General features: G+C 37.1%; 1 protein-coding gene across 3 annotated transcripts in view; it reads right to left on the minus strand.

Moving 5' to 3' along the window:
• adcy2b (adenylate cyclase 2b (brain)) overlaps positions 1 to 25,507 on the minus strand; it is a 68,974-nt gene that overhangs the window by 31,912 nt on the left and 11,555 nt on the right. For all 3 annotated transcript variants that reach the window (XM_081377106.1, XM_081377108.1, XM_081377107.1), the window contains exons 2-3: positions 12,249 to 12,446; positions 271 to 432 (exon numbers count right to left, since the gene is read on the minus strand). In XM_081377106.1, coding sequence (XP_081233232.1) covers positions 271 to 432; positions 12,249 to 12,446 — 360 coding nt within the window. The remainder of the gene's footprint in view (positions 1 to 270; positions 433 to 12,248; positions 12,447 to 25,507) is intronic.

Here is a 25,507-nt window from a genome sequence, read left to right on the forward strand (position 1 = left end):
TGAAACACCGTCACCCCTGACCACCCCTACAGGAAACAGAGTAGAAACATCCTTCCACATTCACTCGCTCTCTCTCTGACTCTCATTCTCTAACATATTCTCGTGTTTCAGACAACTTTTTATAGAACAAAATCTTTGGTTCTTTTTGTGTCATTCTGGTGCTAAAAGACTGTCGCCCGTTTATTCTTAGATACTAGCTGTTCCTTTCTCAGCCCACACAATTTCAGTGAACCAAATCAACTGGAATGCCGTACACACACACACAGTTACCTGCCAAACGAGGGCCTCCATGTGGTCGGTAGTGTTCGAGAGGCAGATGCTGAGCACTAGAGTGTGGGAGGTTGAAGTGAGGACACTAGCGATGACGGCATCCCTCATGGAGAACGGCAGCATTGTGTACACCACAAACACAATAAACAGGAAAAATGACACCTGCAAACAGAGTTAACAGAGCATTAGACTGCCATTTAACATCTTTTGTTCAGAAATACAGGACAGAGATCAGTTCAGGATGAACACTGCATTTATTATCAACTAAACTAAAAAACAAAACAAATGTTCTAATTTTTTTTTGCTAATGTTCCCTATAAACAAAATGTTATTATTGAATGTTCTCTGAATGTTTAAAGTTCCTCTCTTATGGTTTTTAGAATATTCTCTTTCATGCAGTGTGTAATATAGCTGTTTGTGAATGTAAACGCTCTACAAAGTTGTCGAAAATGCACGATAAATAAAGGTATTGGCCTTTTTCGGAACGTAATGCCCGGGTAGAAGTCTGCAGCGGAGCTTGCTTTAGTGCGGGCTCGGCAAAAGTGCGCATCGAGGGCGCATATTGGCCGCAAAAGTGGGTGCTCGCGAGCACCCTTCTGAAACCTAAAACAAAATGGATACCCTACGGTCTCATGGACTTAACAGACACATGCACGCGGTGGCTATTGTAAGTCCACAAGACCGAAAGTGTATATGATGTGAGCCATTGAGACAAGGCCATTGTCTCCCAAAAGAATCGACTCTGAACGAGTCGCCTAAACGAGTCATCTGTAATTCGAATCCCACTGCGTTACAGTTCTGCGTCACTAGATAAGACATTTGCATAATGCCCGCCTATGTTGTCTGCCGTGAACAACTTGACCCGCCCACAAACAGCATTTTACTGATGACTGCTTCTCAAAGTTTAACATGGGATTTGCAAAACGCTTGCTCTTGAAAGATGGGTCAGTACCCAGTTTATTTGGACCAGCTTGCACCTCAGAATCACAACCTCTAAGTATGAATAATTATTGATGTATATATTTTCTACCCGGTGTTCAAAATTCATAGTTTTGCATTTTATATTGTGTGTCTCTGGCTAACCAGCTGACTCATGTTATTACTGTCTTACTGCAAATCAGCAGTGGGCCACTATTAGATAAAGATAAAGATTTTTATAAAAAAAATTTAGCAAGATTTGTTTTGCAAACCTTCATTTTACATCAGCCATTCACGTTAGAGCTCGGCTAACGTATGCACCATTATTAATACAGTTCCCGCATGTGCACCGCAGTAACATCATCGTTACTGTCTTTACAGTCTTTATAGTAATGGCCGTTTAGACTGGGCCATTTGGCCAATCAGAGCAAAGCAGGCTCTCAGAAAGGAGGGATTTAGAGACTGATTAATCCTTAAAATCGTTTGAGAAACATTTAAAAATGCATTGAAATGTGCAATGTATATAATGAGAAAATTAAAGGGACTATGTGTAGCTTTTTAGGTATTTTATTATCTAAAATCAATATTTTTATTCATAAATATGCCCTCAATGGTGTACAAATACCTATGCCAATGATCAGACTAATCCTCGTAAACGAAGAATTTATTATCTTTATATACATGGGACGGTAGGTCCACGGAGACTTCCATGTGGTTCCGCCATCTTGAAAAACTATAATAGCAGAGAGGGACAAAAAGTACTAGGCCAACACGTTTCCACAACGCGTTTTCGTTCAGAGCCAGCGTCACGTGACTGAAGCCAGCAGAAGCGGAGGCGCAGAGCAGTGAGAGGCGCTTGTCACTGCCCCGGCAAGTTTAAAAGGCTGCACACTGCACGGTTATTTATACACCGTTCATTCATACATATGCTGAGTCACAGGATAAGGAGTCCTCGTCGTCGAAAAAGTACAAAATAGACCGTAAAAGGAAACGTGACCGGAGATTACAAAAACAAGGGTTAATGTCGGGATATCTAATGCAGGAGAAAGCTTTCAAAAGAGACCCTGAAGTTGCCTGCTTTCTTCTCGACAGGTAAGTCAATGTTACGGTCTTAATTACAAGCTTTTTTTTCATTGCTTGGTTGTGTACTTTATTATATAGACAGTAGAACATTAATAGTTAAAAGTTAAACAGGCTCTTTGATGAATAGCAGCTATTGAGTAAAGTAATGTTAGAGAAGGCTCTGATGATGATGATATCTAACAATGCACGTACTTCAAAAAATATAACGAGTAAAGAAGGCATTACTACTAATTACCATAGTTAATGTTTTTCACAGTCAGTAATTGATAACTGTGACATTCTTTTTTTCGTTGTTTCAAGTTTCAGTTTGTTTTAAATAACAAACCTGTTCACCCGAAGAAAAACTCGAAGTGCTATTATAAGACATCCTGTCATAGCTTTTTGGTACATAACGGCTACCGTAGATGCAACGCGCATTTGAAAAAGCGAGGCACTGGAGAGCATTATTCGTTTGAATGCAAAATACAGTTTCACCACTAGATGGGAGAAATTCCTACACAGAGTCCCTTTAAAGTGTTTTTTCACCTTTACATACATATGTAAACCTGTTGTAGGAGACTCCAAAACAAAATCAGGAACCTTTAAATAGCATAATAGGGGCACACAAGTGTCTTTTCTTGGTTATGCGAACGTTAAAGAAACACTCCATTTTATAATTTTGAAAACAAAGAACACTCTGTTACACCATGTCCTAACCAGACGCGATGTGACAGGCTCTCAATCAATGATGACAATTTGACATGTTTGTGTGCAAATGCTTTTATTACAGAAAAGTTTCAAGATTCATGGTGAGGGAGACTAGAGCTCAATTTGACACTGATAGTCTTGAAAATATCAACCATCCTTAACCAATCAACCACATATATATTTGAACTAAAATAAATAACAGACTCAAAAGTTGTTAAAAATTCAAAATTATCTCTGTGTGTATTGGTTTAATGCATTCTGCGCTAACATATTATACGTGTATAATGTATTAGTGCTCTGGCTCGGCTGTCCAATACAATATGCATTTTTTAAAAGATTTTTATATAACAACATTTTTAACCTGCAACCTGTCGTAACAGCATGTTTACAAAGCCATTCTTGCTGCACAAAATGTGCTGCTCAAACTGTTCCTTCTGAAATGATCAGGCACACTGTTAAAAATAAACTTCAGCCATTTTTTCCTAACACTGAGATCCTTCAGAACTGTATAAAGCTACACACAGCTAGAAGCAGCACAAGATTTGGCAAACTTTTCCACATTTTACTCTTATCATTAGTTTATGTGATGTTTAGGAAAAATAGTATCCTGCTTTCATCTTATTACCTCTCCCAATAGACCTCATTGACGTAAATCAGTGAAAAAAAAACGTGGGAGCTCATGTGTTGATGCATTTATCATCAGAAAGTTGCCTAAATTCAGTTTAGTAAATGTACTTTTTTGACTGAAAAGAAAGATTAAAGGTCTGAAAGTTTCTGTGTGTTTTCAGTGTAAATTTGCAGAGTTTACAAGAGATATAGCATATTTTGCCCTTGAAAGAAGAATTATTGCACCAAAAACAGTCATAATGTAGTTTTTCATGACAATTTTCCATCCTCTTTCTGACTACTGGCTGTTGTTGCCACTGTGTCTTTGATATCATGATGACATATGAATAACATGTCTTTGCAGCTTAATTTCCATAATTGGAGGTAGACTGGAAAGTGAGCTTTACACTACCAACATTCACATCTGGAAATCTTAGTCAACGTTAGTTAATGCATTAATACAATTAAAAATGAGCAATACAAATGTTATATGATTTATTACCATTTGTTAACATTAGTTAATAAAAATACAAATATTCTTTGTTAGTTCATGCTAGCAAGTCCATTAAATAATATTAACAGATACAACTTTTGATTTTACTAATGTACAGTATAAGTAAGTATTTTTCATTGTTAGTTCATGTTAACTAATGCAGTTAACCTATGTTAACAAATGGAACCTCATTGTAAAGTGTTACCGAAAACGATATATGAAAAGAAAATGGGCAATATGCTTTATTTTTTTATATATTATATACTGTTTCTGTTTTCTATTATCTATATATCAATATATCTCTATGTCTTGCACCAAAAACAGTCAAAAAGCAATAAACTATACAAGAGGGCCAGAAAACATTTACAGAAAAGTAAATGTGGACAGTAATATGCCAATAAGTGCTCATGTTTGTGACATCATGACGACATCTGAATGATGATGTTTTTGCAGCTTAATTTCCATAAATATCCGAGGTAGAGTGTAAAACGTGAGCTTTGCACTGTATATGCTTATACTATTCTGAACGATTTTAGAATATTTGTATAGCACTGCCTCATTTGAAGGTCTCAGGATAAAAGCCTCTGCTAAATGGATAAATGTAAATAAATGTAAATATTTCTTGTTTCAAAAGAACAAGAAAAATCCTGCTTTGCATGCATTTCCCCTTTAAATGACCCGTAGTCTTTTAGTTAGTGCCAAACTCCACGTTTCCTCACATTTTTAACGCTTGAAGGATGTTATACACTCATAAATATTCTAAAACTTATGTTTCACATTTTCTTACACTAAGTGCTGTTTTTTTTTGTGAGTGAGGGCTCAATATAGCACCGGAGGAGTGGCAGATAGGGCACTGGACGGCAGCAAAGCCTAATGGATTTCTGGCTTGGTCACTCTCACAGACCACACACACACACACATACACACTGCCAAAAAACAAACAGATTGCAGGGAAGTGATTTTTTCAGACAAAACATGTCTTGAGCCTTATCGATCGCCATTTCCACTCTGTCTGCCACAGAGGAGGATCAGAGAAGCTGTCAGAAATGGTTACATTTGGCTTGTGAAGGATAGAGAATCCCCTAGCAGACAGAATGCTCTGATGGGCTCTCGGGCCAGGGCGTCTCGCACCTTAACCTCGGATTGCTCGGATAGTTTGAGTTTTTGCTGAAGTTTTGAAGTGTTGGAGTTCAGCCTCAAGACTTGGCAAGGATAAATGGTTAATTTCTCCAATGAACTGATTGCTTGCCAGTTCCATGCCTTCTTAGGGTTATGGTCTATCTGCTCACAGGATTAAGACTGGCAGTTCAATTCAGTTGTTTTATACTACATCAGCCCAGGATTTAGAGCTGAATCCCAAATATTCACTCCTCGTCCAAACACATGCCTGGGAACTAGAGTCAGGAACATGGCGTCAAGCATAATGAAAAGCTGTGCCTCGATGACAGAAATCAAGCATTATACAATATCAAAATGATAGATCAATGATAAAATCCTTACACCTATTTTCAAATTTAAATTAGATTCTGAATCCCGTATTATCATTGTGGACTCAGACTTTTGGATGCCACTGTATCTTTTCAAATGGTGAAGGTCTTTTTCTTCTAGCCAGTCTTAGTGATCATGACTTGTTTGGCTGAGAACAAAACAGTCACAGCTGGGTTGAGCTCTGTGAAACTCTCAGATCTCATTTGGAGTGGTTTGCTCGTATTCATGAGTTATGAATTATCACAAACATGCAATACCTGCCAATTGGATTTGCATAGGTTTTGACTGTGCATCACTGATTTCCCATTTGCACTAGATGGTAAAAATGTTCATCTGCCCGACTCAAAGCCAAGAATCCAAATATCATAAATCCAATCTGATGATATTTTAAAATATTAACAAGTCTAATTATAATTTAGCTCATTATTAATGTATCCCTGTAGAGAATCTGATTATTTGAGTTAATAAAATATTTTCTAATCATCCAGCGTGTCTGATTCTTTAAATACATTTTCAGCGGAACTATTCCTGGATCAGGGTTATTAAACTGAAACTAAAACCATACAAATTGTCACTTGAAATACAATGAACTTTAACTGAAATAAAACATAAAAAAAACTTTTATTTAGTTTAACTTGTACTAAAATAACTAACGCTGAAGCTGAATAAAAATTAAGATCTATATAAAAAACTAATAAAAGTTAAAACTAACAAAAATACAAAACAAAATGACAAAAACTTTAAGTAAAATTAAAATGAAAACAGATAATATACAAATAAAAGCTAACTAAAAATATTAAAGCTAGGGTGAGCAGTTTCGAGGAGTTTATTGTCTTTATAAAATCTATATAGACTCTATGAGCAGGGTGCGCGGAGGTATTCAAATAGATTAAAAATAGATTGGAATTAAAATAGCCCCACATCATCACATAGCCTTCACCATACCTAGAGATTGGCATGGTTTTATTTCATTTAGCCTAATAGCTAGTTTGATTTGCATTGAGAGATGATCTTATGGAAAGTACCCCATGCCAATCTCTAGGTATGGTGAAGGCTATGTGATGATGTGGGGCTATTTTAATTCCAAAGGCCAAGGGAACTTTATCAGGATGCATAGTATCCTAAAAAAAAATACTTAAAAATAAAAATCTGCCTGCCTCTATGGGAATTTAACATAGGGGTGTCCAAACTTATGCACCCTGTATTTTAAGGAAGAACATTTATTTATTTACGATACATTATTCATTCACAAAGAAAATTGGTGTCCTTAAAGGTTGGATTTTTCCAAATTTTTTCCAAATTTTTTTTTTTTAAATTAATGCATTAAGTTCAATTTCCAAAAGATGATTTTTTATTCCTCTTTTTAGTCAACTTTAGCATGGGTGTCTAAACTTATGCATAGCACTGTATATATATATATATATATATATATATATATATATATATATATATATATATATATATATATATATATATATCACATTACCTTAAATTGTCTTTTTAGCAAAGACAAAGACTCATGATGTTATTGCTATATTGATCTGGTATATTGTGTTCGTATGTCATTGCTATAAGATCATCACATCAAATTTAATAAAACATATGCAAAGCATATTGTTCAAGGGTTGCTAAGGAAACAGATGGTAGTAAATTCATAAGATACACTTAGAAGGTTTGCTTTTTCATAGTGAATAAGATTATGTGGTCTACAGGGATCTTAATGTCCGGTTAACCAGTCTGCACTGCTTTTGTATTAGAAAAGCAAATGGAAATAATCTGATAATCTGAAAGCCTTCCATTAAAAGAATGATTATAGAACATATAACATATAAGAAGTAGCGCTGTCATCAAATACAGACCCAAACACATTTCCAGGACTTAGGAAGAACTGAAATAAAGGGGGTGAAATGGGGCTAATTACCACATAACATTTGGTTAAACTTTATTTTGATGGTCCCTATTAGACCATCTTGACCTGCTGACTCTAATAATGTCTAAAAGGGGCCATCAAAATAAAGTGTTACCCAACATTTAAATTATTAAACAGTTGGTGTGACAATGCAGCAAATTTATATAACCGTATAAAACTGCAAATTTGAGATATCAGTGACAGTATTGGCAGTGCTAACTAGGTCATTCTAAGAAAGCTGTGCGTGTATCATGACTTACTACTATACTTATATTATTAACAACATACTGAACATATTTTCATTATTTGATAGATGTAACATAGATTTGTTTATGTGAAATGCAAAGATTTTTTTTTTTTTGGTTTTAATTAACTAAAAATATTTTATTTAATTTTATTATTATTATTAATAAGTAATATTCTATTTTCCTCTCGTTAAAAGTAATGATAATATTTTTTTGCCATTACATAGTTTAAAGAGGTATGTTTCTCTCACAGTCTTTATTTGTATTTCATGATGTTTCGACATATCTTTACGTTGTTAATCTCAATAGTTTTGTTCTGTTATGAGTGAAAAAAATCACAGTGATCACTTAAAATTTAGAAGCATTAATATTAAAGGTTTACTGTTTTTACCTGATATTTTTGTTTTTCATAGTGTGATTTTTCATGAATTGTACTGATTAGGGTCATTTGGACCCGCAACAAATATTGTACCCAGAATCTAACCAAGGTATGAAGAGCATCTCTGAACGAAAAACACGTTATACACACTGTATATATATTATATATATATATATATATATATATATATATATATATATATATATATATATATATATATATATATTCAATTATAATGAGTAATTTATTTGTCTAATTTAGAGCACTACAACAAAAAATGTACTACCAGAATTCAACACAATACTCAATGCAGCAACTTTACCACATTCTTGACAGACAGCAGTGGCAGCTGGTGCTTTTCTAATGTAGGGATGCACGCCTGTCAATAGCAAAGATTGTGTATTCACATACATTTTGTATCATAGTGACAGTCTGCAATGCTGCTAAAAGCTGCTTCCCATGTCTTACAACATGCTTCCTGTGCCATCCTAGAGCAATTACCACTGATTTACAGATTTTACTCTGCCAGCTTATCTGAAGGAGGTATTTTCCTTTTGCCCTTCTCCTTAAAAAGTATTAAAAATTGACTAAAAGTCTGCCTCCTTCTCTCTCATCACTTCATTAGTTCCCCATCATTCCTTTACATCCTTCATATAATGCTTTTAATCGGCACTTCTGTCAACACCAAACTGTGGGAAATGGGGGTCCGCGGGGCTGTCCGTGTTTTCAGTGGTCTTTTCTCAGAGTTTGCGCAAGGTTGGCGTAAAGTGAGTATGGCTGCCTTTTGTTTCTCTGCTGGCTCTGACCTCAATTATGTTCTCTCTTCTGTACAACATAAAAAGGCTGTTGGCTTTTCATTGGCGGCTCTAATGGAGAACTGCTGCTGTGGGTTAATGATGCCTGCATTACAGACCTCTGTGAGGAACAGTGAGGGCTTTTCATCTGCAATAGTACCTCGACCCATGCTGGTGACAATGTCCGGGACGCCATGGTTTTCCCTAACAAGTGTTGCAAAACAACTGCAAGTATTTAGCTTATTAGCACTCAAGCAATGTGGCTGTGTGACTATAGTGGTGTTTCAGCATAACCAGAGAGCGGAATAGTGTGTAGCTTAAAAGGCTACAGTCAAAAACAGGAAATTAAATAGGATATAGCCTAATAGAGCTCTTTAAGTCTTCAACTACTGTAGACGTAGCTACTGTGCCATTCATTTAGACTTAGACTCTTTGCTAATTAGTACTTTGCTGGAGTACTTTGAGTCCTAATTAGGTGGTAGCTTATTCAGTTCGCCTGAACCCGACTAGTTCTTCCCGTCACGTATGTGAAGTCTTATTAGTAGGCTTTTTTTGAGTTTCCTCATAATAATCATAATATTTTTTGCCATTACATAGTTCAAAGAGGTATGTTTCTCTCACAGTCTTTATCTGTATTTCATGTTTCGACTTATCTTTACCTTGTTAATGTCAATAATTCCATTCTGTTATGAGCGAAAAAAATCAGTGATCGCTTAAAATACTGTTCTTAACTCAATGTACAAGAATATTAACAGTAAAAAAATATATATATTTGCTATTTAAAGCCAGGTAGCTATCCCGTGTATAATGTTGTGGGTCAATTCGACCGATACAAAAGTTGTTGGAAATACTGGATTTTGATGTTTGCGGGTCAATTTGTTCAAATTTATTTTTAGTTTGTGAGAAGTATTAATATTAAAGGTTGACTGTTTTTACCTGATGTTTTTGTTTTTAATAGTGTGATTTTTCATGAATTGTACTGAATCCAATTAGGGTCATTTGGACCTGCAACAAAAATGTTACCCAGAATGTAAACAAGGTATGCAGAAGAGCATCTCTGCATCTAAACATCTAATGGAGTTTCCTCCATTAGAGGTCTGGTGCCCTTTAGAGGTAAACCTTCAGTCACACAATGTTGGCCCAGACTGCACCAAACTTAGGGGGTAATTTATATGGCAGTGCCCTGATAAAAAGACCTGGGTATCTGCTCATCGCAATATGTGACCCTGGACAACAAAACCAGTCACATGGGTACATTTTTTGAAATTCAGATGTATACATCATCTGAAAGCTGAATAAATAAGCATTCCATTGATGTATGGTTTGTTAGGACAACATTTGGTCGAGATACAACTATTTGAAAATCATTGAGAATTTTTTTTGAAAAATCACCTTTAAAGTTGTCCATTTATGTTTGTGATTGTGCTGCATTCACTCACAAAAATAAATGTTTTATATATTTACGGTAGGAAATTTACAAAATATCTTCATGGATCATGATCTTTACTTAATATCCTACTGATTTTTGGCATAAAAGAAAAATCTATCATATTGACCCATACAATGTATTGTTGGCTATTGCCACAAATATGCCCGTGATACTTGTGACTGGTTTTGTGATCCAGGTCTGGGTCACATATGTTGGGTTGCGGATGCCGCTAGATTCTTAACTTAACTAAGGTTCAACAGTTTCAGCAGTTGGCACGGCTACAATGATCCATACTCTACCAACAACACAAACCAGCCTTGAACCGATAAAGTAACAAGGTTAAGCTGGTTAGCATGGCCCAGTTAGCCCCTGGTGGTAGATGTTGTAACTACACCATCTGGCTGTATTGAATCTGAATCTGTAAAAAGCATCTTTCTCCACTAATGGCCATAAAAAATTACGAGTGTCTGTGGCGGAGCCAAAGTGCCCGAGGACTGAGGTGATGCCGGTGTGATGGAGGGCCGAGGTGTACCCGAAGGGAAGGAGGAGAGCGCTGCAGCTGTAGGGGTGGAGGAAACGGAAGATCCGCAAGTCCGTGGTGGAGGTGGTGTGACGACTGACCAAGGGGGAGCTGGTGGGATGGGGGAACCCGGTGGAGCCATAAGGCCGAGGGTGTCTGGTGGAGCCGAAGGAGGGAGGCTTGTCTTTAAATGACCCATGAACAACAGATTCAAAGGCAATTTACCTTTACCCTTGTGACTGTAAACCATTAAGGGCTATCTAGAAAAAGATTTGTAGTCCAGATCTTCAGTACATGTCTAGCAATGTTTCTGGTCACATGGCAATTACGACTCGAGGGAACCAATTGGGTCAAAACAAAACAAAAAACACAAAAGCAAAGCAAAAAAAAAAAAAAAGTAAAGCAAAACAAAAAGCAAGCGCAAAACAAAACAAAACAAAACAAAACAAAACAGCTATTAAGAGAGCACAATCAGATAACACAACTAAAGCTTTGGGTCACTCATTAACATACTCTTGGAATCCATAACCTCACTTCTGATGACATCTCTCCAGGGTAGTGGGCATCATTTATGGCCGACAGCTTAAAATGGATGTCATGTAGGTGCCACCCTGCTCTTACTGAAGTAGCTCATGGTGAAATGTTGCCATCCTTTGATCCAGAGCCAGTTTGTGTGGTACATGCATATCTCATCATTTCCAGATCACTGAGCCTATCCAAGTTATTAAGTCCTGTCAAGCAAACAGCCCGGGTGACTCATGGCAAGGTACATTTACTCCTGCACCGAACAGCCAATCTCTCCTCTTACAGCCACAGTAACACCATAACTCAAGAGCTGTTTATAAAAGACAACCAAGTTGTAGACGTTGAGTGGGGGCTAAGCTGATTGCACCTCTTTCTCACTAACAGAGCAGAGCGAGAAAAAAAAAAAAAAAAAAAAGGCAAGCAATATTGAATACCCAGTTCATTTTATGGATGCAGAGGCAGACAAAAATAGTGCCTATTGTTATAATTACTCTAAGACATGCATTTATGTTAAGATTGTGTCATGGTCATTAGCCAGACTCATGTGTTAAGCGGAGTTCAATGAACTAATGAATGATTCAGTGCGCAGAACAGCTCACACACTAAAATTCATGAATTACTGTGCAAATGACTGAAAGAAAATGACACCATGTTAGTGAATATCTGCATGATTGTAGAGCGCTTTCCATCCAAGCAATTTACTTGCACATCTACATATATATCGTACTGACGCAAGTTGTGTTTTATGCATAGCGAATACTGAATTCTGGGCACTTCAGTATGATTAAATGTAAATTAGGAGTGATAGCCATAGAGGTCAAAGGCAGACACTGAAGAACAATGACTAAAATGACTGAAGACTGAAATGGAGAGCTATGAAAGTGTTGTCACTCAAGTCTCACCTGGTCCCATGGACAGATGATCCCACCATAGAACATAAAGAGGTAACCCATGGCAACCAGACAGCCCCAGACGAGCAGGGAAAAAAGGCGGAGAAGCTTTTTGAAGACTGACTCGATGCAGACGAGGATGAAGATGGTGAGAAAAATGGCCAGAGTTGTGGGCACAGTCATGATGAAGGCCATGTGGTCCTCCATTTTCTGTGGAAACATAATGACATAATGACTAATTCACTCAAGCATTCACTAGCTGATAAAGAAGAGAACATTTTATTGAGATATGCTGAAAAAGAACAGCTTAAAAAAAGACAAGGCATAGTCCACTCGCACATTTACAGCAGGATTCAATTCAAAGAACTGAAAGAATTTTCTATGATTCAATGCCAAAATAGTGAAACAGACAAACTGTGACCCTAACCGTAGGCTCTTGACCAGAATTCAGTCTATTATGTTTGCTCAAACTTTTCCATTAACCTAATGGTTCTGTCAGAGTGTGATAGTAGTGTTTTACTGTTGAATTATTAATTAATATGGACAATTAACGTTTGAAAGAATGTTTGCACTCAAACTGCTATCGGAATATGGTTATTTGAAAATAGGTTTGTGCTCATAAAATGTAATCAAATAATTAATGCACATTAAATACAACATGAAACAACATTTGCAACCAATAATGTGCCATGTGCCATATTTTTGAGTAAAACAGGATATGCAATTAAATATTTTTGGCAGGACTTGATTTTATCAACTCAGAGTTGGTTTATATAAAGTGGGTATTTCATAAAAGTATTCATGCGACTTGTACTCTATATTCAAAGTCTTCTGAATTCATACGTGAGGAAAAGTGACATTTACATCATTATGCACTGATAGTCAAGCTCCCTCCAGTGAGCTGAAACCAGATTGAGTTTAACTTGAGAATCAGATCAGTCTAACTTGAATTAATCATTCAGACTGATTTTGTTAACCTATTAGACTGATTCATTTAAATGCAAACTCATACAGCATGTACCACTTTTAAGGCCCGTTCACACCAAGGACGATAACTATAAAGATAACGATAAAGATATAATTCTAAAAATCGTTCTCCATATTAAAGAAAAACAGAGTTCACACCACAACTATAACGATAAAGATATGAGGAACGATATCGTTGGGATCACTTTCAGAACGATTTTTTTCCAGCTGTCGAACGATAAAACACTGACAGCCAATCAGAATCCATTCTAATTTAAAGGTCTCGCGCATTTAAAATGGATCTGGATCATCCGGGCGCGCGCATGCTTAGAATAAAAAGACCGTTATCGGTCGTTGGTGTGGACGCATATATAGTTATCTTTATCGTTATCTTTATAGTTATCGTGCTTGGTGTGAACGGGCCTTTATGGTCTTTTTTAAATAAAATAATTTCTATATAGCTTTAATTTTTATTTCAGTTGTAGTACTTAAACTTAAATGTATTTATTTCAGTTAGTTGGCAAGGCTACATTTCTAGTTCCCTTTCAAAGTGGAACCTAAACGCTGCGTCTTGGTATTGATGCTATAGGGAACAGTGTCTGAGGCATGTACGGTCTTACTGTATGTTCTGTAGGGAACTATGAGGCATAAGCAAGTCTGAGGCACGTGTAGACAAACAGCAATAATCATTGGCAGACCTGAGCCTTTTCTGTCTTCAGGAGCCGCTTTTTTTGTATGTGCCAATAAGGTAAGAGTCCGTTGGCGCACGTTCAACTCCCGAGGGAGCTGGATGAGATCATTATGTTGCATTTGCATCAAGAAAGTTACTTGATTTTCTCCTCCACTGTCCCGTATAAGTTTGAGAGCCTTTTATTCCTTCTATATTTCCACATTCAGGTGTAAAGATAGAGGAATTTGTATTTGGCCTGTATCGTCTCCCCTATGTAGTCAAACTATTTGCGCACTGTAGCCAATTACAGACATGAATGCAGTGATCTCGTCATTGCAACTCGATTTCTGCAAAATCGCTTTTTATTTTTGTCAAAAATAAATAGTTATGCTTTTTATCATAACTAACAGTACAAACATGATGTAAATAAAGAGATTCATTGTGCAGTGTAGACAGCGTCATTAATTATAATGCAAGTTTTGATGAAAGTGCAGAACTCAGTCACTGTTAAACTCGCACTGTGTGATTGACAGCGCCAGTGATTATAAACGATTTTGAGATAAAGAAGGTTACATGAATCATTACATATCAGAAATCACTGATAACAGATTAGGCATTAGAATTTACTAATGTTGTGGCATTACTGTTGAGTCCATTTCTTGCAGCAAAAGTCTGTTTACAAAGTCTATGCCGAAATAGCGACTGATTTACCAAAGAATCCACAGTGAAACTTACCGAACAAACAAATAATGCTCTACTAAAACATTTGCATAGTTGAAAAAACAACAACACTTTACTAGCATTATGACCCTTTGGAAAGTAATGTTATTAGTAATCCAGTAATCCTGTATCTCTCTTCTCTCCTCATCTCACTAATGCGCCAGTGAGTGGGACGTATGTAGAGGTAGGCATTGATCTGATTCTACAGAGGCAGTCTTTCGTCGCACTATTGTCATAATGTGACCAAATTCTAAACGATTCATTTTCGGAGCTTGGTTTCAATAAAAGCTGTTTTTGGACTAACAAGGAAGTTTTGAGTTCTGAAACTTACAGGATGTTTTAATAGTACAATGACCTCTTACATGTCAGAAGATCAATGAAAATTTTATTTCTCAATTCATGGCCCCTTTAAGTAGGGTCTAAGCTCCACTGTGGCTTCCTTGGGATTTAGGGCTGGGTGATGAGAGCTATTAGGCAAACAGCATTGTGTGCTGCTCTCGTTTGCCTCCCTTTCCTGAGTAAGGATAAGGATGTATGCTCTACCTTGGAGGAATGGCAATACCAAAGGTTGTAGCCTGGGAAGGACAATAAGTGGTTACCCATTCTTGGTCTATACTGAGGTGCTAATTACTGAGGTTTTTAGCACCTTGCATTCTCCCTTTGGTAGGCTGTTCAAGAACCCCTTGGTAGTACCCCTTAGAGTAGATCAGGGTGAATATAACTATGATCGGCAAATCAGTCCCTCGGGTTTGTTTACCTCCAACTGTTGTTGGGTCTTGAAAAAGGGATGCATGCTCCCCTTTGGTGAGGTGCTTCTACAGGTCTCTCCAGGTGATCAGTGTTACAACTGATGAGTAGTGGTGGATCGCCGAAGCTGTCCCTCATTGTTATTCTAGCATTCTACAGTATAGTCAGCCATTAACTATAGTGAGTCCTGGATAAGTGCCTTTACTCACGCCAGGATATGAGCTGTTCTCACCTAATTACTTTAGGGACATTAAAATGGAGTAGAGGCTCCCCTGCGGTGTGGTAGGTGTAGTTGGAAATGCCTGAAGGGTGTAATTGGAAATGCTCTTTACGGTAGGCTGCTCCTTAAGAGCCTTGTCAAAATACTGGTACGATGTTCCTGGCATAGCTGAGACTATGTTGGTTATTTTCACTTTAGAGCTCTGCTCTTGGGGCCATATAGGGCTGAGGTCTGCAAGGGAGTGTAACAGCCGGGTTGACACGGTTTTTCCTCGGTTGAGTAATCCATAGAGTTAATTTATGCTATGTCGACTATGTTGTGCATATTCAGAGTCTGAGTAGAGAGGCTGGCATTCCATCAGTATTGCGAAGTGGGTATTGGTTAATACCAAGATGCAGTATCAAATTCCATTTTGAAAAGTCACTGCGTCTCGTTGTCATACATCGGGCTTGCCTGTGTGTCTTCTTCAGACAAAGGAGTTGTTATCGTGTAACTAGGGTGCCCTTTTATACTCACAGGCGCTCTAAGTGTGATGCCATGGACTGTCGTCTGCCAATGATTACGTTTGATTAAGTTTTTCATGTAGTATTTATATTTTATTTCAGCCTTATTTCAAGTACCTGAAAAGATTTTTAATAGCTTTAGTTTTAGTTAACAATAACAACGTGGCATGAGGGTGAATAAATGATGACAGAATGTTTGTTTTAATAAAAGTATATATGGTCAATTTAATATCATGCTGACTTTAAAGAGACAAACAAAACATGTATGAAATATTTGCACATCACCACAACCTTTCATTAAGTCTTTTTTTACCTGTAGCTCTCGTCACCATTCAGTAGTTTTCTGTGCAGCTCAAAGTAACACACTTACAGATTGTTCATCAACTGCAGACAGAGACAGAAATAGACCGAGCTGCAGCAGGAGGATACAGTCAAAGGGGAGAATTTTAATAACTACATTATAGCTACATTATCTATGCAGATTTATTGGAGATGTCTAATGACATATGCCATTGAGGTTTTATTTCGGTTTGAATTGACTTCGTCCTCTGGCCATCATTAAAACAATTCAGTTAGTAATTATTTATTTGAGGTGTGTGTGTGTCTCATACTGGTACTGTAGATGTCGGTAATATGGTGTTGCACCATCGGTTCGGATGACTGTGTGTGTGTTTTGTGAATGATGAGAGAGCATTGAGCTGGCAAACTCACTGTAATATAATGCCTGTACCACAGTATGACTCACCAGCCATTAGAGGAGACACCCCAGGGAGTACTACAAATTCAAGGGAACTCTGGCACGCAGATCGAATCTCAATGAACTCTCGGGGAACACACCCTTTCTGTTTCCATTAACCAGACAGACAGACAGAGAAGAGCCCAAAACCTGCTTAAATTTTTCATGCACTGAAATAACATACCATTAATTATAACTTGATTTTGAAACTGAAAAAAGAATTGATGCTTAAATGTGAAAAAATTGCCATGACAAAGCTAGGGTGTTCTGGGTGGTTGTTACTAGCCTAGGACAATAGAGTGCTGCAGGGATGACATATTTTTGTAGGCCAAAACCTGGAAACGAGTTTTTAGCATGTCTGATTCCATCAATCTGAATTAAATGGAGTTTTGAATGGGTTTTCGTTTAAATGCCAAAAATAAGGTCTGTTGTGAACACAAGCTCAATATATTTCACATTTTATTACAGTATATGACAGAAAATACATCAGTTATACCCCCTTGTGATTTTCTTTTAAAGCTTTTACTTGTCTTGAAAAAGGCGGTTGCTAACAAGTGGTTAAATGGGACTATAGAGGTTGACGGGGACATTAAACACCATCACTGGGTAAACTCATCAACTCACTAGTCCACTTCTACAATATCACCATGCTCTTGCAAACTATAACTCAATTTCAGGGAAAATGTTTTAAAATAAAGACTGAAAGAGCTATAGTCATGTGACCGTGGCATTGTTTGTTTATAGGATTGTTCATGTTCAGCTTTTTAGGCCTACTTCTGGCGATTGTGTTTCGGCTTCAAAATTCATTTAAGTTGTGTTCAATTGGGTGACTATCAGGATGAACAAAACTTTTTTTTCTTCCTTTCATTTTGTGTGTTGTGGTGTTATGTGTTTGTTCTTGCTGATTGAATGGCTAGCTGTGAAACACATTGCCCCTTGGGGATAATAAAGTTGACCTAACCTAAAAATACATCATAACTGCAGCATGTTTCTTCGACTTACACTCTTTTATCCCAGGTGTTGATTTTAAACTTATAAACAAATTATTTGTATTATTTATTAATCAAAATGTCATGTCCACAATCATCTTGACATCACAGAATATAATTTGAGATGTGGTGGAAATTCAAGATTTTTAAAAACAAAGCAAAGCAAAGACAAACAAAATGAAAATTACAGAGAGGACAATTTTAGTCTATGTAATTAATTGTATTTTAAGAGTGGTTAAGTCCCCAGGGCCAAAAGTGCCCATAGTATATATAAAAAACAACAACTCATAATCTATGTTCATTTTTGTTGTCCAGAATCTTTATTCATTTGGTCTTGAGCCTGATCTCTTATGAAAGTAATATCACACCTCACTTAAACAAATAATACGATCTCTATATCATAAGTAATGCAAGTTACACTCCAAGGGTTAATATTTAGGGTTTGTTTAAATCCCTAACCCTCCAATATGCAATAAAATTGCTTGCCTTATCAAACACCACCAACAATGTGCACCCATCTGACATTCCCCTTCCTCTTTCCAGGACAATTATAATTAAACGTCTACATCAAGGTAATGATTCACTGCAAACATGATTAGTTTTAAAATCCTTATTTTAGGCCCATTCCCACAAGCCCCTCTACTCTCGTCACTCTTTCATCCCTCACAGCATGAATCAGACTTGGCTCCTATCAGTCTCTTTTATTCACGTTATCAAGGGCCAGAGCTCATGTAGCCAGCTGATTGTGCATTTGAGCCCATTTAAGTCCATTTAAGACCAACTCCATTTTGCAGGGTCCACAAAAGCAAAGAGACGCACACATGGGCGTTCTTTGTTACAGCACTATCCCTTCCACAGCCACTTCCTGTCCATTTGTCTGAGTGTCTCAGTTTAATGTGAGTTAGGGATGGTTTGTGTGTGTTTTCTGTGGTTCCACCACAGCCCTGCAGACTTGCTGATAGTACAAAAATGCAAAACATGCTACTGACCGTCAGCAGAATGCAAACTTACATCGTACCCACATACTCATGTGTTTTAACTCCCAATACATGAGCTATACTTTCATTATCTCATGATTGCAGAGAAAAGATAAAATAAATAAATGAAGAAAAAAATAATCGATTATTGAAATTCATTTTACAATGTGCATAATTCCACCGCTGTGCACCTGTATTTTTTGGAAGAGTATGAAGTCATGCATTTTTCATACTCTTATTATTCTTCCAAAGCATTGACACACAAGCATCTATTACAGCTTGCTCATCAGTTCTGTTCCCATATTTATGCTCAGCTTTATAATAAAATAAAATAAAAATAAAGTATATTTGAAAAATATTTGAATACTCTGCCACACTTGTATGAAAGCTACTATTCCCTAGTGAAAAATAAATATATTAAATGTTTTTGAAATACATTTTTTTTATGCTAAATATACTACAAATACATTTACAAACTTATGTACTTAATATAAATACCCTGCAATTGTACCTTTGGTATACTAAATTGGTATCCTTAAAGTGTCAGGGTTCTGTCACTTCTATCTGGTTTAAATCTTGGGTTGGTGACAGAGCTCTGACACTCCCGGTTTGTCATGTGTTTGTGTATACTGTATAGTCTGGTTTGTTATGAGTACATGGCTTGTCATGTATTTCCTTGTGCCATGTGCTCTCCTGTCAATTGTCTAGCCCCTCCCATCTTGTTACCTGATTATTGATTAATTTGCCCCACCTGCTTTTCTCCTTACCCTCTTTTGTTTGCTTCCCTATTTACTCTCCCTGTGTTTGTAGTCCTGTGCTGAGACTTGATATTGTGTATGAAATATATGAGACTGTATAGGAGGATCTTTGTTGACATCTTTGTACGCATGCGCGAGTGGTTGTGTGGCAACAAATCAAACAGTATTGCGGGCTGTAAAGACGCGACGAGCACTTTCAAGAGAGTTAGCGGGCAAAATCCACAATATATAAGCACTTTAACATCTGAGGACCGGAGGAGGTTTGGAGAGAAGCTCAAAATTTGTATTGGTGACAAAATCGAAGTTATTCAAAGCCCATATGAGATCTCCGCTGACTGTGCGTGCAGCTCCCCAAACAGACGAGGCATTTATACTTGACGCAACTGTTTTGTTTTAGACTGAACACCAGACCATACAACTGATTTAGACGCGCAAACTTGGTGATGATGAGATGTACTAATATCCGTCTGCTCGGGCAGATTCGGCTCAAAGTCGTGCATCTGCGGATGCGCGCGCGCGCTGTTAAGCCGAATCTGTCCGAGCAGACGGATATTAGTTTTTTTATTACCTTCGCGCTCATGCGGACGCGTCGAGTATAAACAAGGTTTTACAGCTCAGCCACTTGTTTTTTTCATATTTTTTTTTGCAAGTGGAAGATCTTGGTTTACATTTGGACTTGGATGTGATCTTATAGGCTTGAAAAGGTTGGTGACCACTGCATAACGCAAACCCAGTCAAACGTTTGACTGCAGTATCTTCTATTCTATGCGCCTTATAATCCGGTGCGCCCTATATATGAAAACAGTTATAAAATAGGCCATTTATTGAAGGTGCGCCTCTGCTTAGTGCGGAAAATACGGTAGTCTGGATGCTGTGGATCGCGGTTTGGGACACCTGAATCAGAACGCGAAAACATATGACTCGGTTGATTTGACTCAGTTTTATTATTATTTATTTTATTCAATCTTCTATAAATACATAGTCACTAAGACTTAGGCCTACCATGAACAAAATGAGCCTCACAAACTCGATCAGTAACGTTAGGAATCCAGGCTTTCGGAGCGTCCAGGTTCAATCGCCTAATTGCACGCAACCATTTCTTTCGTTTTTCGCGATCCTTTTCGGAGGGAATTCGAAAAAACTTTTTATCAGGCCCCCAACGAGCCGTACAATCGACCACACAGCAAGAGTGAACCATCCTCTTCTCTAAATCCTCATCCAAACGTGCAAAACAGTCAAATTACAGGTATCTAGCGGTGTTTCCTGCCACACGATTCCCGTGATGCAACGCAGCAAACATAAACAATGACGTCACAAAAGATCCGCCTATACAGACTGCAACATATTAATGCAGCGGTCAGATTTTTGTGGATTCCGGCTCATAGGGGGATTGAGGGAAATGAGACAGCAGATATGTTGGCTAAGCAAGCTTTGAAACTCGACAGAATTACAAAAGTGGCACTAAGTAAAGCTGAAGTTAAAGTAAAAATAAAGGAAAATATTATGAAGACATGGCAGAGACAATGGGATGAAGGGAAGAAAGGGCGACATTTATACAATATTATGCAAGTAGTAGGGAAAAGGAAATCTATAGATCGATGTACTAGAGAAAGTAGCATTATTTCGAGGTTGAGATTAGGACATACTGGATTAAATAAAACTATGTATTTATTGAAAAAGCACCCTTCAGGTTTGTGTGATTGTGGAAGGGGAGAGGAATCAGCTGAACATGTGATTAGTGAATGTGTCAAATATGGAAATCAAAGGATAAAATTAAAAGAGGAATTACTGAAATTAGGGGAAAATATATTGAACCTTAAAAATCTTTTTAAAATTGGAGAGCAGATAATGGGAGCTTTGTTTAACTTTTTGAAAGAAACTGGTTTAATGAAAAAGATTTAAATTGATTGGTGAAGTTATTATAAAGGTAGAAAGAAGGTAAAGTAAAGGTTGTACTTTTTTTTTTTTTTTTTTTTTTTTTTTTTTTTTTAAATCTATCCTGATAAGATGCTTACATTTCTGGCCCACACTCTAGCACAGTAGGTGGCGGATATGCACCTTAAATGCGGTTGCCACCCGCCATTAAAAGAAAGAAGAAGAAGAGTCCTGTGCTGGTTTGTTGTCTATGTTCCCTGTTCCTGCCAGATGCCTGTCCTGTTTTCCCCCAGGGGGAGTTTTTGTTTGTAGTTTTGATTTGTTTTTTTATTACTTAATAAACATCCTTATTCCTGCACTTGAATCCTCGCTTCACTATTTCACCATTCCGTGACCAAGTCTGCTAAATTGGAACAACATATTTTGTACTTAATGTACTTTAGTTATCCAAAAATAGTGCTGAAGTTCAAAAATATTTTTAAGTATATTTGATTTTGCTAAAGTGGATTTGTAATATACTTAGTATAAAATACATTTTGATAAAGGTTTTTTTCTTTTAAAGAAATGAATCACATGAAACTTTTGTGTCGATCTATTTTTTTTTTTTTTTTTAAATACTTGACTTTAGAACCAGCATTTCTGATCATTTTCACAAAATGTTCATGGTCATCAGAATATTTGTTATATGAATATCTGAACATGCAATATATCAAAACAAAGAACAGAGCCTATGGATTAAAATAAATGTGGTAACGTTTCATAAAAAAAAAAAAAATAACAAAAAGCTGAGAAAATTGTGTTTTTGTCAAAACAGAGTAGATCGAGTCCATCAACACCCCTAAAGCTCCCACAGTCTTTACCTCTTAATTTGGTAATGTTTTTGATTTATATGCTGTTTAATTTTTGCATTATATTACATGTGTATGGAATGATTTTCCGGACATTTTTCAAAAGGAATTGCAAATTGTATTTGCAATTGCGTTTTCAAATTGTGCACGCATAAAATGTGACATAATCCAAACGCAAATGCAAATCACGCATTACCGTTTGCATTTTCGTTTAAGCGAACGCACAGTGACTGCCAAATTTAAAATGGAAATGCAAAGTCCGTTTGCAACTGTGTTTCCCATATCTAACGAGTCTTGATCCTGTCATATTTAAATAGCAATTTCAATTACCACGTCTGCTTTTTCACTTTCTCAGCGTCGCGTATGTAGCCAGCCAAAACTCAAATGAAATCGCAATTCCCTTAGTATTTCCATTTCCGATGCCTTACACGGAAACCTGTCAATCAGCGTCAAGGGTGGGATTATGCTATGGGGCGTGTTCGTGTTGGGACGTGACGTCACTCACAGTCGACGGTTAAGAGGTGATGCCCTGAACAGACAGACGCCGACTTATTTTAAACAATGGAGGTAGTTGGTGAAATTGTGGAGGACCTTATGATGCTCGCGCAGCAAGTTGATGACAGTACATCCTCTACAGATGTCCTCTTACTCAGAAGCCATTTCATTTTGGATAAGTTAAATGTTTTCGTGGCCTTGACCAACAGCAACATCAGTAATGTTGTCTTCGCCAACCTCAGTGAAGTAGCTAATAATAGGCTTTTTGTGAAGGACAGGACAACTAAAGAACCTGGACGTCCTTTACTGGACATACCACAAGAGATGAGTGTCGGTGCTAGGTCTCACCCCTTCAAATAAGTGTTCTCAATTTGCGAAATTCAATAAAAATGCTGTCTGTTGCAGTTAAACCTGTGTGTGTGTGTGTGTGTGTGTGTGTGTGTGTGTGTGTGTGTGTCACTAGCGGCGCAGGATTTTGATTGTAGGTGGGCCTCCAGAAAACTGGATGGGCCAGTTAAAATAAGCCAAAAACAAAAACGGGTTCCCCTTCATCTCCGTTTCAGTGCTTTTCTGCGGCACCGAGGACAGCGACTAACTATACCTGAATTTAGTTAGCATAGGTTTAAAAAAAAAACTGTTTTTTTTTTTGCTGCTTTTTTAAGACAATTACAGTTTAATTTAATTTATTGTTTAATAAAATTATAGGCCTATTATTTTTTTAGTTTATTAACAGCAACAACAGCTGTAAAGATGAAGTTATCGATCGTCATCTCCATATAGTGAACGCGCCTAGAGAGAAATGCACATCATGGATTACATAATCAGAGAGTAGCCTTTTTCTTTTCGTTTTAAATTGTTAAAAATACATTTTGGGCTTTCTTAAGATATATTTCATGTCTGTGAGACATACATTGAGTTTCGTTAAGTTAGGATGAGATGCGCTCCTGTTCACGAGCAATGCAATGACCGCGCGGGCGCCTCAATGATTTTATTGTCTGCTATATTTCCTTTTTAATTTATTAAATCCAGGCAATAAAAAAATATTGGTTGATAAAAAAAATATTAAAATTAAGATACAATTTATACAAAACGAAATTCACTTAAAAAGGCTTTCTACAAAACAAAAAGTGGTCAAAATCATGTCTGACCCACATCTCTCGATATATTGCGCATCCTATCTTACTCGTGCGGTTCACTTTTCATAATCAACATAGATGAAAAAAAAACATTATAATATTTTAACAAATATGAAACTAAATGAGCTTATTTAATGGCTACAACATGTATAGTATACAGACTCTCTATTTGTACAAATTGCTGCACATTCATTTTATTCTGAATTTTGCACGCATAAGTTGAAAGGCATTTGTTTGCATGCATAGTAAAACATATCTGCAACATTTATCAAGTTCACTGATAATTATGTCACTAATTATTATTATCACTAATTATTATTATCACTTAATGAATAATGTAACAAGGACAAAGCATGTAAACTGCGTTGTTTAGAATTGAATGGATCGCAAATAGATCCGAATGAAGAAACGTACAAAACCATAGTAGAAATGGATGGGCCCGGACCTAAAATGTAGCGCCGCAGCTGGTGTGTGTGTGTGTGTGTGAGAGAGAGAGAGAGAATGTTTGTTCCACTTTACATTTATGGTGTAGTCTATTTGTTTAGATTTATGTAGAATTTAATCATTTTAAATTAATCTCAACTGTGAAATGGACAAAAACAAAATTATACATAGGCTACTTTCAGACCAATTAAATCAAACCCAGGTTTTTTTGTGTGTTTAGACAAATAATGTAACAAAAGTCACAAAATTCCATGACACTGAGATAAGGGAGATATGTTTTTTTGAATGGGGGGAAAATATCAAATGAGATCCAAACAGAACCCAAAGACAACATGAGGGTTTAAGAAATATTCATTTTAAACTAAACCAAAACCAAATCTTTATCTCAATGTCATGGAATTTTGTGACTTTTGTTACATTACCTACATCTGTAGAGGATGTACTGTCATCAACTTGCTGCGCGAGCATCATAAGGTCCTCCACAATTTCACCAACTACCTCCATTGTTTAAAATAAATCGGCGTCTGTCTGTTCAGGGCATCACCTCTTAACCGTCGACTGTGAGTGACGTCACGTCCCAACACGAACACGCCCCATAGCATAATCCCACCCTTGACGCTGATTGACAGGTTTCTGTGTAAGGCATCGGAAATGGAAATACTAAGGGAATTGCGATTTCATTTGAGTTTTGGCTGGCTACATACGCGACGCTGAGAAAGTGAAAAAGCAGACTTGGTAATTGAAATTGCTATTTAAATATGACAGGATCAAGACTCGTTAGATATGGGAAACACAGTTGCAAACGGACTTTGTATTTCCATTTTAAATTTGGCAGTCACTGTGCGTTCGCTTAAACGAAAATGCAAACGGTAATGCGCGATTTGCATTTGCGTTTGGATTATGTCACATTTTATGCGTCCACAATTTGAAAACGCAATTGCAAATACAATTTGCAATTCCTTTTGAATAATGTCCGGAATATCATTCCATACTATTGGGCATAAGCAATGCTTTTATCGCTTGTTTCTGGTTTTGAATCATAGATTGTAAAAAAAGATGGACGACGCCCCTTCGCTCTCTACCATTGGTGAGAACTGAAGCCGCCAGTGTCCTGATATGGCGCTGACATATTGGAACTTGAGTCTGCGCAGTAGCGATCTCGGGACCAGACCTGCGCAGTCGTGAGC

The sequence above is a fragment of the Scardinius erythrophthalmus genome (assembly GCF_964197995.2).
Source record: "Scardinius erythrophthalmus genome assembly, chromosome: 10".
NCBI lineage: Eukaryota > Metazoa > Chordata > Actinopteri > Cypriniformes > Leuciscidae > Scardinius > Scardinius erythrophthalmus.